The following is a 20,388-nucleotide window of genomic DNA, read 5'->3' as shown; positions in this document are numbered from 1 at the left end:
ATTTGGTGAGTCAGTTCATAAGTTTCATTCATTAAAACGGGCCTACTCTATTTGCAACTTACTACACTAATATAAGACTAAACAAATCTCCACTGATTCAGTGAGCCTACCCTAAGCAACAGGATTTCAGCCATAAGGTACCTGAATACTGTATGCTCATTTTCTTTGTTACTCTCTCATCTTTCTTGTGTATCATGCCTATTAAACTATATATCACTATTTTAAATTGCCACCCATTGTGCAACTGTTGGAAGAAAGGTGGTATACAAAGGTAGAGAGTAAATAAAATAATTCAATTATCTGTCAATTGTTTTAAATTATTTTTCCTTTTATCCTCTCGTCTGCATCAGAGCTGCACAGTGTGCTTTTTAAAGTGAAAAGGTGTGTTTTGTGTAATAACTTGCACTACTATTTCATCTTCCTTAGAATTTGTTAAGTTCCTTTGGGGGAGGGAAAAAAGTAAATAAAATAGATACAGCTCACCTAATACATTTATAAGTGAATGAGGCATGGAACAAAAATGTCTAAGACTAAGAGACAAACCACTGGTCAAGAAGGCTCCTTTATTTTTTGGGGCTTCCCTGTTTGCTTCAGTTCTTCATCACAGCACATTGTGTATCTGAAAAATTATCATCCACCTCTTCTTTCCACAATCTGGTACATATTTTCCTCATTGCTTTTTGATGGCACATCCTGTACCTACCATAATAAGGGACATTTCCCCCTTTGTCCATTCCTATGCAATGACAGCTTTGTGATTGAGAAATTATCTAGATGCCTTCAGCTTGAATGCGGTATTTCAAATTATCTAATTATGCTTTCCATTAACAGTGAACAACATGTTAAAACCAGTGCAAGGACAAGGTGATACCTTTATTGAACCACTAAAAATCATACATATGGCAAGCTTTCATGAGTAAGATCTAGAGTTCCTTCTACTGCTTTTGGTGAATAAAAGACTGGACCATTTCAAGTTTTAAAAATTTAAACTCTGCAAGAAGATTAAATTGACATGAGGAAAGTGACCTGCTAAAACTTTAGAGAGGTTTATTCCAAGTGTAATGGATACAGTAAGCATCCTGCCCTACCATCCTACATTGTGAGGGACATGGATTTGATTACTTTTTAAGTGCCGTCAGTTCATCCTGAATTGGCAACTGCAAAGGTCTTTGTACTGATCAGTTTTATAATCATAAATAAACTTGCAACCTGTTTTGAACCATGTATACTGTGAACTAAGTCACTCTATTGCAGAGTTTGGAAAAGCTACTTCTTTGGACTTTTAACTCCCAGAATTGCCTAGGCAGTTGTGTCCAGTGCCCATGCTGCTACCATGGAGTAAATTTAAAGTGAAGGTTGCTGCATCAGTTGTGGTTTTTTTAAAAATATTCTTTTTGTTCCCTTGCCTTAAAGGGCTAGTCAAGGAACTGCCTACAGATGAATCCACTGTTATACCAGTTTCTTGGCCAGCATTTTAAGGCAAGGATAAAGAAATGTATTTGTGTATTAGATTGTGGCAAGCTCTCAGCCAAGCTTCTCTTAAAGATCACTTGTAATACACGTAACACATTTAAAAAGTGGACTAAATAGGATCACTTGATGTCCGTATGCCATTTGAATGTGAGTCCGAATGTTTGAATATGGTTTTCTTCATACTCAGATAGTGGAAAAGTAAGACAACAATATGCTGCATGTTCAGGAACTGTGAAGATTAGGCTAGTGTTGGATTTGTTCTTGGATAGTTTGAGGTACCTTCTTTTGTTCTTGCCCTGTGCTCTCTCTCTCTCTTGTTATTGCTGCTTTCTGAATGCTTGAGAGCCTTGCTAGGGGTTCTGAACGAGGAGGAATAATTGATGAGCAGAATATAGTCATTATAAGAGCAGTGGCCAGAAAAAGGAATGGCAGAGGCAAGCAGAACAGCTGTTACAAGAGAAAGGGGAAATAATCAAAGGTTCAGCTAGGGTTGTGGAGTTCTAGTGGCAAATGCCCAGATCTAACAACAGTGTTCTTGAATGCCATGTCAGTAAATGTTAAAAGCATGACTATCCCAGATTTGATCCTGAATAGCACTATAAAGAAAATCAAGTGGGATGGACAAGATGGGGTGAGGTTGTCCCAGCTGTACTCATCAAAATTTTCTAGACAACACAAATCACTTCGGGAGGGGTAGGGAGAAGGTCAGAGGTAGTGCCCCCATAGTTGCATATGGTTGCATTTAAACTTGCAAGAACTTTTGTCTTCAGTAGGAGAATTTGGAAGTAAGATGTTACTTTTTGCAGTTACTAGGTGGAATGGTGAACCTGATCATGCTGTAATTCATTACTTTTTCTATGTAATGAGAATGCATCCCCAATTTCTCATTATTGGGCAAGGTCCTTATGCATACAGTGCCTTCCTAGCTGCAAGTGTTTTACTGCAAACTGTTTCCATTTCAATCAGACTATGTCTTAACAAAGCTGTCTCGGATTCTTTCTGTCCTGGTTAACTTTCAAAGTTTCCACCTGTAGAAATCTCAGCTTGTCTCCTCCCTCACTGCAAGCTGCTGTTTGGCTATTGTCTCTGGAGATTACCAGAGACTACACTGCTTCCACTGTCTCTGAATTGCTCCAACTGATCCTTCCAGTACTGTTTCATTTTGCCAATGACCTATAAGTATCTTAATGTTTCCAAGGCTATAAGGGTTAGTCAACAAGATCCAAAAATAATGTTCATGACCTATCAACACTTTTTGAATTATCTTATCCAACAGATTTGGCAAGTCTCATTGTGAACCACTAAGGCCATAAAAGCAACTTTGAAGCAACTGACAGGTACAGACTGTCCAGAGTAAACACAGAATAAAGTAATAGTTAAGCTTCAGCCACATGTTTTATCCTTCACTGTTTTTCACAAGTGGATCTTGAGTTTCAAAATAGATGCTTATTTTTATATTAACAATGCATCCTTATAATATCTTACCTCAGTACTTTGATTCCCTTTAATGGCCTTTACAGTCCTGTATTGGCTTTAAAGGATTTATAGTAGAGAGTGTCATCTTATATACTATCCAGTCTATGACTTGAGATATGAAGACCCTCATCTATGTCCCAAATGTGGTGGAGACTTGGTGAATGTTGTCAAAGGAAAATCTAATCTGCACAGGAAACTAAGCCGTCACCCACTCTTATAGTTTCTTGCTGGACGTCAAAATATTTTCTGTTTAGGGAAGCTTGTGTCTCATCTATTGGATGAAGTCTTATCCAGTTTTTTTGTTTAATTTGCTATACCTTTTTCTGTTTTTGTTGGCTTCACTGAATGGTACATCAGCAGCTGAAGAATATGATATTCACATATAAAAAAACCCAAATCAAATGATTTCTGAAATCTTAATAAACCTGGATCATCTCTTGGTGATGTGTCTGTATTCTCTCAATTCATATTAGTTTTATGTATATTAATATGCAAATATGATTCTTAAATAAATTACTTGCATTGTTAAAAAAATTAACCAGACACTGTCAAGCAATTACTGAGAATAGTGCATTTATTTGAAAGCAGATCCCATTGAACTGAGCGGGAATTATTTCCAAGTGAACATGCTTAGAATTGTCTTGTTGCTGTCCTTGCACTGCCACATTGTTGTTAATCCCATCTTCCTCCGGCACAGCTGTACAACTCTGATGTTGCATCTGTTCAAAGGACACAGATAGTACAGTTATGACTTCTTGCATAGCTCAGAAGTAGATGTGGAAGTGGCAACATAAGCAGTATCTGGATTAGGATTCATCCCTGCAGCAATGCAATATACAACACATGAATATTAGAAGGCAATTCTGCTGTCAATCAATGAAAGAAACAGGCCACACACTCCACAACTACATTCACAAGTGCCAAAAATATTGCAGTCACACAGGGCAAACATGTGTTAAATAAGTGCTAGACTGTTTCTAAGAATAAGAGACAAGGATCAGTTCCCAGAAAAAACTAGGGAAGTTTAAAAGGCTTGTGGTAAACACATGAATGGCAACTCCCACAGTAGTGCAGGGAATTCCTTCACAGAGTGAGGAGCAAGATTGGCCCTATGTACCAGGCATAAATAGGACACAGCACTCTTGCCTAGTAACCAATGATGTCATAGCCCCGGACATATACAGTACATACTGTTGGTGTTAATCAGAGGATCCTATAGGATTGTCATTTTAATTTTTGAATAACTGTATCAGAAGAAATCAGGTCATCTGAGATAATATATATTCAAATACCCCGTTTCCCCGAAAATAAGACGTAACCTGAAAACAAGTCCTAGTACGATTTTTCAGGATGCTTGTAATATAAGCCCTACGCCCAAAATATGCCCTAGTTAAGTGAAAGCCCATCCTCCACCATTGTGCACCATTGTGCAGCAACCAGAAGATGACATGGCTGTAAAATAAAACATCCCCTGAAACTAAGCCTTAATGTGTTTTTGGAGCAAAAATTAATATAAGACCCTGACTTATTTTCGGGAAAACATGGCAGTAAAAACAAGGAGATATTGCCGTATGTTGCCTCTTTTCAAGGCCCAACCAATATGCAACAGTGTGGGGAAAGCACTTGGCTATAATCTAAAAAATATGAATAAATGAGCTATTTCAATCTTTGGCTTGCTTTGTAACTCTGAAGCAAATCAAGATTTGAGAAGCCTTCTGATACTTTTCTGTAAATAAGTTTCACTACATACAAAAGGGTCTCCCTTCAAAAAAAATTTTACGTAGGATCAGAGTAATCACACATATTATTGATAAACATCATGCTCCTGCCAGATTCCTACTTAACATGGTTATTTCAGCCTTTTATATTGATTACCAATTTCTTCATAAAATGTATCTTTTTTGTTGTTTACTTTACTTATTAGTTGTCTATTCCTTTGACACATCCTGTTTGTGTTCACCCCTCCTCCTTGTTGTTCAAATCAGTAGCTAAACAATGGGCAAGACAGTCAACCTGTGTTCATATGGAAAGATAGAAGAAGAGAAAAAAATTCCACTGTATCAGAATATCTTCCAGAGTCTCAGATGAAACTTTACATTGGGTCTGCAGAAGATAAGTTTTGGGCTACAGTTTCCATCATCCCTTCCCATTATCTATACCAACTAAACTTGATAGGAGTTGTAGTCCAACAACATCTGGAGGAAAATTGGTCCCTCATTCTTGTTTTAAATGAACAGCCCTTTGGTGGGCAAGCCACAGTGCAGCAATATATCAGATGAGCCTATACTCAGTGGAAGAAGATTACATGATACAGTTGTGGGCTTCCAGATGTCATACATGAGAAACTGCGTTTGATCTGGTCTTCATTAAATTGTTAGGGAAAGGAATAAGAGCACACAAGGAAAGTCTTCAATCTTATTTTATCCAGCCGTCAGTCAAAGGAATCTCTCTTTCCATTTGCAAAGCACCAGTCAACACTTTCAAGCATGACAATTCCTTCCACACTGAAGACAAATCCAATCTGTCCCCTGTACAGCTCCCTGATTTTGCTGCTTTTGTGACTTCCTCTTTGCCTGGGCCTGCTGGACAAGGGTCTCTTCAAATTGAGAGAAGCCGTGAGGCAACGCCTGCCTCCAGGCTGAACACTCAGATGTCAGGGTTTCCCATCTGTTGAGGTCCATTCCTAAGGCCTTCAGATCCCGCTTGCAGATGTCCTTGTATCGCAGCTGTGGTCTCCCTCTGGGGTGATTTCCCTGCACTAATTCTCCATACAGGAGATCCTTTGGAATCCAACCATCAGCCATTCTCACAATGTGCCCAAGCCACTGTTCCAGTAATGTATACATGCTAAAAATTCCAGCTCGTTCTAGGACTACTCTATTTGGAATTTTGTCCTGCCAGGTGATACCAAAAATCAGTTGGAGGCAACGCATATGGAAGGTGTTCAGCTTTCTCTCCTGCTGTGCACAAAGGGTCCAAGACTCACTGCAGTACAGGAGTGTGCTCAGGACACAGGCTCTATAGACCTGGATCTTGGTATGTGCTGTCAGCTTCTTATTGAGCCATATTCTCTTTGTGAGCCTAGAGAACATGGTAGCTGCTTTGCCAATGCATTTATCCAACTCGACATCCAGAGAGAGGGTGTCAGAGATGGTTGAGCCAAGGTACACAAAGTCATGAACAACCTCCAATTCTTGTGTGGAGTTGGTAATAGAAGGAGGTGAGTCCATGCCCTGGCCCATGACTTGTGTTTTCTTCAGGCTGATTGTTAGTCCAAAGTCTTGGCAGGCTGAGTTGTTAGAGGTCTTCAGCAGAGTGGGCAACAATGGCTGCATCATCTGTGAAGAGGAAGTCCCGCATGCATTTCAGTTGGACTTTGGTCCTTGCTCTCAGTCTAGGGAGAGTAAAGAGCTTTCTGTCTGATCTAGTCCCAAGATAGACACCTTCTGTTGCAGTTCCAAAGGCGTGCTTCAACATGACAGCAAAAAGATCCCAAAAAGTGTTGGTGCAAGGACACAGCCCTGTTTCACTCCACTTTGGATGTCAAAGGAATCTGATATTGAGCTATCAAAAACTACAGTGTCTTTCATTCCCTCATGGAAGGATCTGATGATGTTAAGCATACGAGGTGGACATCCAATCTTGGGAAGTATTTTAAAAAGGCCATCCCCGCTAACCAAATCAAAAGCCTTTGTGACATCTATGAAGGCCACAAAGAGTGGCTGTTGTTGTTCCCTGCATTTCTCCTGCAACTGTCTGAGGGAGAATATCATGTCAGTGGTGGATCTATTAGCTCGAAATCCACACTGTGATTCTGGATAGACTCTATCTGCAAGCACCTGGAGCCTCTTCAGCACAACACGGGCAAGCAGCTTCCCTACAACACTAAGAAGAGAGATGCCACGGTAGTTATTGCAGTCACCCCTGTCTCCTTTGTTCTTGTACAATGTGACGATGTTTGCATCCTTCATGTCCTGTGGTACTCCACATTCCCTCCAGCAGAGACGAAAGACTTCATACAGTTCGGTGGTGATGATCTCCTTACAGCATTTCAGCACTTCAACAGGGATGTTATCCCTTCCAGTTGCCTTGCCAGAGGTGAGGGAATCCAAGGCCACTTTTATTTCTGCTAAGGCTCTTCCAAGTCTTCCATACAGAGCACGTTACCATAGTCTTTTGAGACTGAAGGATGCCTAAGTCAACACTTTATTTATAAATCAAATAAATAAACACTTGGTTTGCAACTCCTTTCCTGATTCCCTTTCAGCAACATCAGCTATTTATCTTTTTGTGGGTGAGATTCTAAGGATATCTTTTTCATGTCATTACTGAACTAGCTGCTGTTCCTTTCTGTAGATGGCATTGTGAAGATATTGATCAAGGGGCTTGCCTTCAACTGAATGGAAAGAACATAGTGGAATATATTTTCAGCCCACATTTTTGTATACAGTACATTAGTACCTATTCATTTATGGTTTAAGAATGAGGATGCCTTCTCTACTAAGCATCCACCAAGTCAATAAGGTAACCAAGCAAGGACTACTTGCATATCCAGCCCTTGAGTATATTTGGTTGAAACCATAGGAACAGCTTTCTTGGTATCTATACCTAAATTACTTTGGAAGTCCTTCCTGAGGAAAGCTCAACCTTGATCTTTCTTTAATTGCCTTGTGTTGTGTAGCAAATATATTCCTTTTATGGCTGATTCTGTTTATAGTTTTTACTCAGTTGTAGGGTTTTGTTTTTTACGATGATGTTCAATTCTGATCCTATCTTTGCCTATTTTGTTTGCTGTTCCTTTTATTTTTATGCTTCGTGTTGCTGCTCTAGCTTTTAATTCTGTTTTTAGATGTTATGTTGTAATTTTTCACTATTATTACTTTTGAAACTTTTCCAAGCTACTGCGCACAGAACTGCAGGCTACAACCTACATTTCACAATTCAGGTGTGTGTATACATAATTTGAAAAATCATAATACTTTATGGGAGTTCTAAGTCCCAGCAGAGGCTAATACATAGATGAAGTCCTTTTATAGATAGCTACTGTCTGCTGAGCAAACCCAGAATAATAACTTAATATGTAAGTCAAGAGTATTTACAGGAGATCTTAGCATCTGTAACTGAAAGCATTCATGAAACAAATTGGAGTTGCCTTCTGGAGGCCATTGTTATAAATTACAGCCTTAACATCTGCCCACATCTGCAATGTCTAGACAGTCTGTAACAAACACAAGAGTAAGGAAGGAGGTAGGGTTGCACTCATGAGAAGGGCTAATGTGTGGGTATATTACAAACACAAAACTACAACCTGACTCCCCATGAAATAAACATTCACTTTCTATTTTAAGTCTGAAATTAAAAATCTGTGCCTGTTTATCTAGTCAGGGTCAGCTTTGCTGCCTTGTATAAAGAACAAAACTGCCTCTTCTCCCATCCCAAAAGCTGTTTGCATTGGCAGCTGAGGCTTCAAAGACAGTGACTGAACAGTATACTCCACTGTACAGGAAGACAGCTTGCTAGCTTAAAAGGCACAGGTAACATCACATGATCAGCTTCTCTGTTCCTGTAGTCTGCTGCTGCCTCCGATTATCTGGTGCTTGAGTCAACTGCCTCAGTCTGCTCAGTTTATATCCTATTTGTATCTACTGTCCAAAATGGGTCACAAAGGCAACTGGAAAGGTCTCAAAGAACAATGTTGAGACATTTTGATCAGTACACTAATTGTAGGCCCCAGTGCAACTGTTAATTACAAATGCCTAGTCCTCAAACACAGGCTTGTCCACACACTATGCCCAGAATATCTCTCTAGTATTCGAAACTATTTCCCTACCATATTAGGGAATAATTATCTAACTATCATTATCTTCCTTTCCTCCTCCTATTTTGTTCCTCTTCTTACTAAATGAGCTCAGGGTGGCATACATTTTACCTTCTTCATCCTCACCACAAATCTGTGAGGTGTGTTAGTTAAGTGAGAGTGACTGGTCCAAGGTCTCCGCTGAACAGGGATTTTAACACAGGTTTCCTCTACCAACACCAAACATTATTTTAACACGACACTGTCCAGGCTCTCAATATTCTGTTCTCCATTGCTACATTCCCTCCATCCTCACTCCATTATTTCCTTTATGAACATAGTTAGACCTACTCACCTGCAAGTAGAGGAATTCCTGCAGTCTGTGAATTATCTGAACCATTCAGTTGGCAAGTTTGGCTACAGTTGGTTGTGACTACTCTCTTAGTGGTGGTTGCCGTCGCATCTATGTAGGGTAGAAATAGAATTTGGTAGTTCTGTTGTCCTCTGGGCTGATAAGGCTGAATCTACTGCAACAAGACCATCCATTGCTAGTTGAACATCTTCAGAAGTGCAGTGCCAAAGGGGTGACTGGTTTAGCTCCTGGTTTCCAAGCATTCATTAATAGCATGCCAGGTTGTAACGAGGCCAGGCAAGATTTAGTCCCTCCTTCCTCCAGGCCCCAGTACTTTCCTCATACTGAAGAGGCCAGGCCTTGGTGAGTGAGAGAGACTGTATTTTTTTTAGCAGTTCCTAGCACAAACCTTCTCATTTATATGTAAAGTAGCCATTAGTCATAGCTCCATTCCCTCAGACTGCCTGATGTACAATCACATTTTGCAGTGGATGAATCTTTCCACACAGCTGCTCTGCTATGAATAATCCGTCACTGGGCCCATAAATCAGAAAAAAATCATGCACCTCCTTTGCTTGATCCTTACACAAAGTCATATATTTTACATGAGGACAAGCTAAATATTCATGAGGCTTTAAAAAGCCTCTTCTGGCTCTAAGGGACTGTTGGGGTTGTTTTTGTGCTGTTGGAGTGAGCTGGCATTTCCCCCACACTCCTTCATTTTAAAATAAAGGAAAGCATTTTACTCCTTCCTGTATCCTGTTGCATCTGCTCCAATTCATTTTTTCTGTATGTTAACTACATTGTTGTTGTTTTTTTTAATTTGATCAAAATGTGTGTGTTGGGTGGGCCAGACTTGACACCTAAGGTCACCTCTGTTCTTCACATTTACTGTTCCTACAGGATACCAGTTCTACAATGCAATGGAAATATTTATGCAGTGCTGCTCATTATCATTAATGAACAATGTAAAACAAAGAAAGAGTAGCACTGGATGGAGAAAAGTGCATCTCATAATAAAGAATCCTTGGGGGAGACATGGCTGCTTCCACTGCCTAATTGTACGGTGCACTAAGCCCTTCCCTCTTGAAAAAAGTGCTGGGTTTGACTTTGCATTCTTTGTCAGACATATTGTGGGTGAGAATGGCCCTGACTCAGGGGGACTGTTGCTTTTCAGGAACAATGAAGCCTAGATTTTATAAAAAGTGATAAGTGTATAAAAAGACAAAGGGCTCCATCCACACTATGGTATTGGTTCCTGGTTGTTTAGGATTTGGTATTTTTTGTTGCACATTTAAATAAATAATCATAACAACCTGCAGATAGTACATTCAATAAAAATGAAGCCATCAACTTCTGTTCAGTATCCCTTTCAACTTCACACCCATTATTTGACCCTGCTCCTAAGGCTGGCCCTGCCTAACATTATTTTAGTAATCTCTGAAAATCTTGCAATGCAGGTATTATTACTTCTGGTGGGGAAGGGGGAGTTTAACAGAGAGTTGTATGCCTACAGCCATCTCCTGAGTTCATGACAGACAGATGTGACATTTGAATTTAGGATTTTCTAGGGCTTACAACTCAAATTGCTTAGCCTCTCTGTTTCTTGCCCACACTTTTTCAAAGGATTCTAGGACATGTAGATATTGAATATGATTTTGTAAATGAAACACATGAAAAACACACAGGATTATAAGGGCAAGACCTTTACAAAAAGTAAAGTACAAAAAAGTAAAGTACAAAGTAGAACATGTCCAAGAATCTATGATAAAATTGGGTCACCTCCTGACACCCTACCTTGCTTTAAGTTACTTAGGTATCTGACTGCAGAGCCAGACGCTGGAAGTTTGATTCCCCATTGTGTCTCCTTGACAGGGGCTGGAAGAAGCTGCCTGTAATAAGTCTGAATGCATACAGATGGCAGGTCTGCAAATTTAATTTGGAATCTCTCTCCCCTCCCTTATTATTTAAAATATTATAATCCAGGCAATAATCCCTAAAGGAGCTGATATGATGGAAGTATCTCAGTGTTTCCAGGATTCCTGAAACAGTTACTGAAATCAGTAGTGCAAAAATAGAATGGAGAATGAGGTACAAAAATATATGAGGTAGACTGTTTAATCAAGGAACTATTCACTGACTAGAAAGCCTTCATTAAAATCAAGTAGCAACTGTTCTTTGTTGAATCATTACCACCATCTACTAGTATTGAACATGCCACAGGGATACCAATGGTTGATAAAATCTTGAAGATATTGAGTAATATCAAGATGATGACATTATGTGGATTTCTCCTGGGAAAACTGTAGATGTCCAAGGGTCACCTTTTCTTTCAGTACTAAAACACAGCCTCCTTCTGCATTGCAGGATGGTTGAAAAATGAATCTGATAAATTAATCATTCTTTTATAATGAGACATCTAGAAACGTTTCCACTGCTCAAAGTCCTCTGTGCACACTCACATAAAACACACATAACAAGTAAGTGACGCATTGAAAGAAGAATAAAAAATACATGACTAAAATAAGAGAATATACAATACTATAGCCCAATACTTATCAGACTGAATTTCAAAATCCTAGAATTCTTTGGAAGCTTGTAAGAAATTCCTCACTGAGAACAGTAATGGTAGATAAATTCAGCTAAAAGAGCAGTTTACTTGTCACTGAGTTTTCCCTGGCATTATAGGCATCCTTCAGTCTCGAGAGACTATGATAATAAGCTCTGAATAGAGGTCTTGGAACAGCATCTAGTGTGGCTGAGAAGGCCAGTTCGAAGGTGACAATCCCTTCCACACTGAAGACAAATACAATCTGTCCCCAGTTCAGCTCCTTGATTTTGCTGGTTCCAGGACTGCCTCTTTGCCTCGGCCTGCTGAACAAGTGTCTCTTCAAATTGGGAGAGGCCATGCTGCACCGCCTGCCTCCAGGCTGAATGCTCAGATGTCAAAGTTTCCCATCTGCTGAGGTCTATTCCTAAGGCCTTCAGATCCCACTTGCAGATATCCTTGTATCACAGCTGTGGTCTCCCTCTGGGGCGCTTTTCCTGCACTAATTCTCCATACAGGAGAACTTTTGGAATCTGACCATCAGCTATTCTCACGACGTGCCCAAGCCAACGTAGACGTCGCTGTTTCAGTAATGTATACATGCTAAAATTCCAGCTCATTCTAGGACTACTCAGTTTGGAACTTTGTCCTGCCAGGTGATACTAACAATGCGTCGGAGGCATATCATATGGAACGTGTTCAGTTTCCTCTCCTATAGTGCACAAAGGGTCCAGGACTCACTGCAGTACAGGAGTGTGCTCAGGACACAGGTTCTATAGACCTGGATCTTGGTATGTGCCGTCAGCTTCTTATTAATCCATACTCTCTTTGTGATTCTAAAGGACATGGTAGCTGCTTTGTCAGTGCGTTTATCCATCTTGACATCTAGGGACAGACAAGAATGTCATAGATAGTTGAGCCAAGGTGCAAAGTCATGAACAACCTCCAATTCTTGTGTAGAAATGGTAATAGAGGGAGGTGAGTCCACATATTTTATCACTGGGTCCAAGCTACTTGAAAGACTGCATCTGCCTTTATGAGTCTGCCTTGGTTTCAGAATAATCAATGGAGACCTTTCTGTCTGCCCTGTCTCCCTCACAAGTGCATTTGGTGAGGACACAGGAAAGGGTCTTCTCTTTCAATGCTCCCAGCTGTGGAACTCCCTCCAATGGTAGGCTGGAGTGGTCCCCTCTTTGGTGTCCTTCTGTAAGCAGGTAAAGACCTTCCTCTGCAGGAAGGCCTTTTCTCAGTCTGTTTACAATCCTGTCTTGTTCTCTTGCTTTTGTCATTCCTACTTTCTCTATATTATTTAGTTTAAATAGTACCCCTTTCTTCCTCTCGCCTGTCTGGTCCCCAGCTACTGAAATTTAACAATGTAATCACCTTGGGGCCAGGGTGGGATTTTTTGTTTGTTTTTTATAGTCTATGCTGTTCTGCCAACTGATAGTGCAAAATGAGCAATAATAATATCATAATTTAAAAACTCATATAAAATCCAATATTCTGATGGCACTATTGATACTAATAAAAGATCCTAATTGCTACAGGAATATTCCACGCTTTCTACAATCTGTACAACAAAACATTCTTATATCTGGGGTGGAACCCAGAACCACAGAGTAGCAGGGCAGAATCCCAGTTGCTTCCGGCTGTTCTTCGCACAGTCAAACTCAAAACCTGTATATACTATATATGTAATAAATACTTTTTAAAATGAAGGTCTTACTTTACAGGCAACATGCCAAAAAACAAACCAATTTATGCCATTCCTATACAGAGAGCACCTCAAGACATGCTGAATCTGTTTCAAAGGCACCAATTCTAATGTTCGGAGAATTAATATTATGAACTTCGTTTCACCAGGAAGCCCCACTGAATTGGATGGGTCCTGCTTCTGATAAATATGCATGGAATTGTACTCCTGCTCTTTGTTGCTACTGCTTGCTTGGGTTCTCTGAATGGTGTGGCTGGGCTCAATCCCCACTACTCTTCAGAGGAAGACGGGAGGTGAATAAGCAGAAGTGGCTGCCTTGCCACTCCTCTGCTTCAGAAGGTTGAGAAGGGGGGAAGTATTAGCACTGTCTCTTGATGGACGTCAAGACTAACAATGGCTCCTGCTCATGAAGGCTACTCTCAGTATTAAAGCTATTTTGCTTCTTAATACCACCTGCAGGGAATATGAGAAAGGTGCTAGTATGGTCAGCACTCCTGCTTCTGACATCCACTTAACCACTGCAGGAACAAAATACTAGATAGACTTGCCTTGTCTTACATTTCTGGTGCTACTAGCAAGAAGACTACCACAGGGTGGGAAGGGCTCCCACCTCCCAGCTGTTTCTCTGTGGTAACTATCCATGGTAATTATTAGTTGACTTTTGTGATTGCCAACATTTTCACTGACATCACTGTGCGCACAATTGCCACTCTCACAGCCTGAGGGAAGGAGCAACTCTATCCACTGGCGTCAGGCGGCTATCCAGGCTTGGTGGGATGTAATGTCGTCAATCAAAAGTTTAACTCATCCTTTCTTTGAAAAGCTACAACGGTTGCATTATGGCTTTGTACATATGCGCCTGACGCGGGAATCTGAAGTCCTCCGTGTCGAATATCATTGCACCGTCTGAATACCCGGCACTGGTCTCTGGGATACCGGGCTACAAGCCAAAACTTCTGCGTTCTCACAAAATCTAGACTCACAGCAAGAAATGCAACGGCTCTCCAAAGCAATTGTTGGCCAGAGCCGATCTAGGAAACGACAACTCCCATCGGTCATTTCGAGACTCTACTCCCCGCCTCCTCTTAATACAGCCAAACCCAGCCCTTTCTAACATACGTCTACTTCCGTCAGCAGTGACACAGGGTAGCGGCTCTCCGTTCGCAAGGTTTACCGGGAATTGTAGTCCACCGTGCTTCCTTGGCGCCTTGTTGAGAGAGGGGCGTAGGACTACATTTCCCATTTACCTGAGCAGGAGGAGAACGGGGGTTTCCTGTTTGCCTCTGTGCTGGTTGCGGCCTTCCATTGAGGGAGAACGAAAGAGTTGAGAGGGGGTGGGTGGGTGGCCTAGGCCTCGACCCTGGCTTGAAGCCCGGAACTGGCGGGGGAACAGGAGCCACAGGAGAGGCGGATTGGGGGGGCTATGGACCCCACCGAAGCGGTGGTGCAGGAGAAGGCTCTCAAGTTCATGGTGAGAAGGGAGGGAGGGAGGAGGAAAACCGCGGAGCGGGGGGGGGGCGAGTGCGGTCGGGAGTAAGCGTTTGCCGCTGCTGATGATTGTGATGGAAGGCTGATGGGGTGGAATTAAGGAGAGAGAAGATCCGGCGAGAGTATGTGAGCCACCCGGTTCCCCCCGGCAACTCTACGATGTGGGTATAGGGGAGCTTAGGTCCCTGGGGAGGACCAGTTTTTGTGAGCTGAGGTTCCCGCGGGGTCCGGAAGAAAGAAGGGTGGCCAAGTCATACGTGCCCGTATTGGTGTCTTTAGGGTGCTCGAAAGGGCGATGCTTTCTCTTCCACTGTGTTCTCTTTGGAAAGAGGATCAGTTGTTGTTGTTGTTCTAAACAAGGGACTAGTTTCAAGTCTGAACTGGAGGTGTAAATGTAATGGTTTTAGTGGCCGGATGATGGTTCTTCTGAGGAAAAGGAGAAGGCTTCGCAGCACTCTGAAGGAAAGCTGAAAATGGCTTACTTAGAGGGAACGATGACTGAAGTGAAAGGAATTAGGAATTTAGGAATGACTGGACTTTCTTTAGAGAGTTTGTGGTGACAATTGGCCACCACAGCACCATTAAAAGTGAATGGGGGTATGAGTGTTTTTTTAATTCCATTTTTATGTTGTTTGCTGACAAAGTTAATAGTGGCCTATAGTTATTCTTGAAGGTTGCAAGTCTTCTGCTTGGATTACAGCAGTGTACAGTGGGCTGGGACATAGTGAAAAAGGACCTTCAGGAACCTATAGTAATCCATTAGGTGGAGGAAGGAAGACTGTTGAGATTAATTGATGGGTACCTACTGGAAAAGACCCTGATGTTGGGAAAGTGTGAAGGCAGGAGGAGAAGGAGACGACAGAGGATGAGATGGTTGGACAGTGTCATTGAAGCTACCAACATGAATCTGACCCAACTCCGGGAAGCAGTGGAAGACAGGAGGGCCTGGCGTGCTCTAGTCCATGGGGTCACAAAGAGTCAGCCATGACTGAATGACTAAACAACAACAACCTACTGGATATGAGAGTGTTTGAAAGGTTGTGTTTGAAAGAGTTTTCAAAGGGGTTGCAGGAGGGATTTCAGATTAACACTACAGCTGTTATACAATTTGAAGTGTGATCTAACTTTATATCTTAGGGCTGATATATTTACTAAGTTAAGATAATACCCAAACTCCCAAATATAACTGCTAACTTTTCTTATTATATTATAGGACTGTCTGGCAGCAAAGGCAGAATGGAAGGCATTTTTTCCTGTAGCTCTGCATGAATCAGGGTATCTTTCAAGAAATCTTCTCTCTCGGTCACTTGGCATAGCCTCTTAACCAATTCGTGTACAGTATTATAATGTCAGCCTTCTCTAAATAGAAATGGTGACACAGGAGTCAGAAAGAAAATGTAAAGTCATCAGGCTGGCACAGGCCTAGGTTTTGTAATTAGCCAGAGTTCTGTCTTGCTCAGTTACAGTAGTTTGAGGATTCAAAGGTGTAAAAGATTCCATTCATATTATAAACCCCTTCTCTTGTCAGTGGAAACATATATACACTGTGTTGCATTGTACAAGTTCTGCCATTAGAAACAGTGAAAGTGGCTAATTTTATGTTGCACTGAGTATTTGGTTAGACTGTGGGAAAAATTTGTGGCTTGATTAGGACTTACATCCCCAGTGAGTCAACTTTTCTCTGGACAACTTTTTGCCACCCACTCTCTGCCTAACCTATCTCACAGTGTTGTTGAGAGGCAGGAGAAATAGCCACATGTGCAACTGTGAATTCACTGGAGAGAAGGTGGGTTATAAATGCATTTAGTATGTAAGAAGCAAACAATTGCCAATTCCATATAGACCCAAAGTTTTCATCCTCAGTTGAATTGCTGCTTGCCCCCCTGCAAATAGGAAGCACAGGGCCTACATACTGCATAGGTAAGCAAGTGAAGGTTGCAACACAGCTTATCAGTTTCTTCTATCCTGTGTAGGCCAGGAAACAATCCTTGAACATCTATTATTTGAAATGCTTATTTCCTCTTGGGCTGGGAGATTTAGGGGGAGCCCACAGAGGTATTTAGCTCTAATTTCAAGAATGTTTGCATATTAAAGATGGCATAATTCACAAATGCCCACAAAGTTGAGTACATTTGTGGTGGGAAAGAGTGATCAATGCATGTGCTGTAAAATCTCTGAGAGGAATTGGAAGTTTTGTTTGGAAGACTGTAGTTTAATATTTAGTATTATTTTCTGCATTCTTTAACTCTTCTTTTAAGTGATGTCATTTATAGATATGGATAGTGAAGAAGGCTGACAGAAAAAACAATAACAACAAAAAACAAAAAAACCTGGTTCATTTGAAATGTGGTGCTGGAGGAAAGCCTTGCAGATACCCTGGACCACTAGAAAGACAAATAAGTGAGCCCTAGCGCAAATCAAGCGTGAACTATTTCTGCAAGTAAAAATGATGAAACTCAGGCTTTCATACTTTGGACATATCATGAGAAGGCAAGATTATCTGAAAAAGACAATAATGATAGGAAGAGTTGAGGGCAGCAGGAAAACATGAGATGGGTTGACTTCATAAAGGAAGCCACAGGCTTGAGTTTGCAGGAGCTGAGCAGGGCTGTGGAGGACAGAACATTTTGGATATTGCTCAGTCGGTAGGGTTGACATAAGTTGGAGGTGACTCAACAGTACGTAATAAGAATATCAATGTAAAAAAATAACCAGAATCTACCTTGTTATGTGCCATCAAGTTGGAACTGACTTATAGAAACCCTGTTGGGCCCTTCAAGGTTAGTGAGACATTTAAAGAGTAATTTTACCAGTTCAGCTCCCCCAGTAAGTTTCCTTTGACAGTGAGGATTTGAACCCTGGTCTCCAGAATCCATCACTCTAAACTTCCTTCCTTCCTTCCTTCCTTCCTTCCTTCCTTCCTTCCTTCCTTCCTTCCTTCCTTCCTTCCTTCCTTCCTTCCTTCCTTCCTTCCTTCCTTCCTTCCTTCGTATCAGAGTAATGTACATTTTAAAATTATGTGAAATATAGGTAACAATAAAAACAAATTAAACTGTTAAGATAATTAGACCAATTTTGATCAGAAGTGGACTATTTGATCGCCATTATCTTGGTCATTTTGTACATAAATTGCACGCACATATGTGCTGGGTTGATTGAATTTCTCCACAGTCACAGAAAATTTGTCCTGTATCTAAGTAGCTAGTACCTCTCAGTGTACTTCTGGAGGGACAGTGCCAGCCAAATCATAAACTTTCAATGAAGTAGATTTCAGGCAGCTAATAACAATTTTGCATGATTCATTAAGGGCTACATCCACTTGCTTGTCATGTGCTGATTTATACCATATGACAGTAGCATATTCTGCTATGGAGTACCACAGGGATAAAACTATTCTTATTGTTTGTGGGTGTGCACCCAAGTCTGACCCAGCCAGTTTCCTATGTATGTTATTTTTATAGCAGCTTTCTGTTTAGTGTTTAGACAATGTTTTTGTAGGTCAAGGTTTAATCCAGAGTGATTCCCAATTCCTTTGGGGTAGGGCAATGTTCAAAAATCTTGCCTTCTCAGATAACTCAGAGCAGTCTCTCTACTTCTCTATTCTTTTAGTAGAAGACAGAGACCTGTGTTCTTGGAGGGTTTGGTTTCAGCTAGTTGTTTTTATAATATAAGAAAACATCAAATACAGAGGTTAGTTGGTGCTTGATGGCCACACCTGGACTGTCAAGGCAAGGTCATTAGCATAGATGAAACTCCTGAGGTAAGGGAATGTTGGTTGATCATTTGAATAAATGTTGAAAAGTAATGGTACCAGGGCACTCCTTGTGAGAGGCTGTCCCCTTGATTTTTCTAGCATTTGTGCCTTCTTTGAAGTTCAACACAGACTCTTTAGTTTTTAAGTACAGTAGTTACTGTTTCTGTTAATCCATGATCTTTAATAAGGAAGAAGAGCTTTTTGAACAGCAATTGATGGCGGACAGTATCATATGCCACTGTAATGTCAACAAATGCTGCTCCGGTTATTTTATGTGTTTCAAAAACATCTTCTATATGTTGAATTAGATTTAAATTTGAACCATATAGCTGTTGCCTATTCTGGTATAAGAAGAGATTCAATTTTCAGAGCTAGATATTTTAATATCATTCGTTCAAACATTTTGTCTGATAGTTCTTTGCCTAGTTTCAGTATAGTGATTACTTTCATCTTCTGCCATATTTTTGGAATGTTTGTGCTTGTCTAGCAGTCATTAAAGAGTAAAAGGAGCTGTCCCTTTGTGTTTTGCCCAAAATGTTTAATTTGCTTGATTTGGGTATCACTGAGTCCCACCACTTTGCCATTCCTACTTTTTCTTGTGGCTTGCTCTAGTTTTGCTGATACAAAGGATTCACTCTGAATATCCCTTTGATATTTTATTTATCAATAAAGAAAACTTCTTAACAGAATCTGGGATCCTCACTATGCCAGCACTGAAGTTTTTTGCTGCTCCAAAAGTAAAGTAATATTTATGTGGTTGGATTTAAGTGTCTGTGATATGGCTACTTGTCTGGTTTGTACATAGTCCATTGTTAAGATTTGCTGTCAATAACTGTTAGTTAATGTATTATTGATCAGTAGTCTTCAGGCAAGCAGGCAGCAAAGTGTTAACTCCTTCAATAGAAGACAGATGTAGCAAAATCTGACCTCCTATCAAAACAGGAGAACCTTCTCCATTTTAGTTTTTGGGGTTTTCATTTACAGTAAATTGAAAGTAGGGTCTGTTTCTATTTCTCAAGTACAAGCTCAGTGAGCAAGTATCTGACTGCAGAGTCAGAGGTTGGGTATTTGATTCCCTAGTGTGTCTCCAGTCAAGGATGTGACAGACATTTTTGTTGACTGGGGAGAGAGAGGAAAGAGAGGAGACAAGGTGGTGGCATATAAATATTTTAAATGAAATAAATAAAAAGTTCCTACTTGGATACCAACTACTTGGATACCTTGTTTGGTTGCTGCTGCTGATTGTAGTCTATGCAGCATGGAAAAGCATGTGAAGATGGTGGCAGACCTGTGAGTGCTTTCATTAACTTCCAGAGGGGTCCTCACGATGGAGCATCTAGCTGGCATGAGATACCACTCATATTGTTTTGCTTATTAATTCCCATTTTTCTGATATTGTCCTAGGCTATTCCCTTACCGCTTCTGAGGATGCTGGGAAGTGGTAAGCTTGGAAGTTTTTGGGGAGGAGGGACGATAAATACTTCCAGCTCTGCTCAAATCTTGATCTGGTGCTGTTACTTCTGGAGTTGGCTTCTTTTAAAGCAATGGTTCCCAATCTTAGGTCCCCAGATGTTCTTGGACTAAAACTTCCGGAATCCTTCACCATTAGCTGTCCTGCCCAGGATTTCTGGGAGTTGTAATTCAAGAACATCTGGGAACCCAAGGTTGGAAAAAACTGTTTTAAACCACTGTTTTAATCAGTAGGTCTTATTAATGCTCTTAGAATACAGAAGAGTCCCGCTCAGAATTCGGAAGGGAGGAGAGCTGCCTGAGGGAGATGCTACCT

General features: G+C 40.8%; 1 protein-coding gene and 1 long non-coding RNA gene across 9 annotated transcripts in view; one reads left to right on the top strand and one right to left on the bottom strand.

Moving 5' to 3' along the window:
* Positions 1–3,505: 3,505 nt before the first annotated feature.
* Positions 3,506–10,838, bottom strand: LOC110077628 (uncharacterized). Its single transcript, XR_002300314.3, has 3 exons — positions 9,102–10,838; positions 4,862–4,962; positions 3,506–3,668 (listed from the first exon to the last, which is right to left on the bottom strand). It is a non-coding gene; the product is annotated as an uncharacterized LOC110077628 (long non-coding RNA).
* A 3,762-nt stretch (positions 10,839–14,600) lies between these two features.
* The window catches only part of BTRC (beta-transducin repeat containing E3 ubiquitin protein ligase), a 204,153-nt gene continuing 198,365 nt past the window's right edge, over positions 14,601–20,388 (top strand). The window contains exons 1-2 of one of the 8 annotated variants that reach the window (XM_020790753.3): positions 14,627–14,831; positions 16,062–16,123. Coding sequence is in view for 4 of the 8 variants with exons in the window: in XM_020790755.3 (XP_020646414.1) it covers positions 14,784–14,831 (48 nt within the window). In the remaining 4 variants the exon portion in view is untranslated. Of the gene's footprint in view, positions 14,832–16,061; positions 16,124–20,388 lie in introns of all 8 variants that reach the window. The other 7 variants (XM_072995652.2, XM_072995651.2, XM_020790758.3 and 4 more) reach the window with 7 other exon arrangements.

The sequence above is a fragment of the Pogona vitticeps genome, chromosome 3 (genome assembly GCF_051106095.1).
Source record: "Pogona vitticeps strain Pit_001003342236 chromosome 3, PviZW2.1, whole genome shotgun sequence".
NCBI classification, from domain to species: Eukaryota; Metazoa; Chordata; class Lepidosauria; order Squamata; family Agamidae; genus Pogona; species Pogona vitticeps.
Note: the sequence above shows the minus strand (reverse complement) of the source record. Positions and strands in the feature narration are given on the sequence as shown.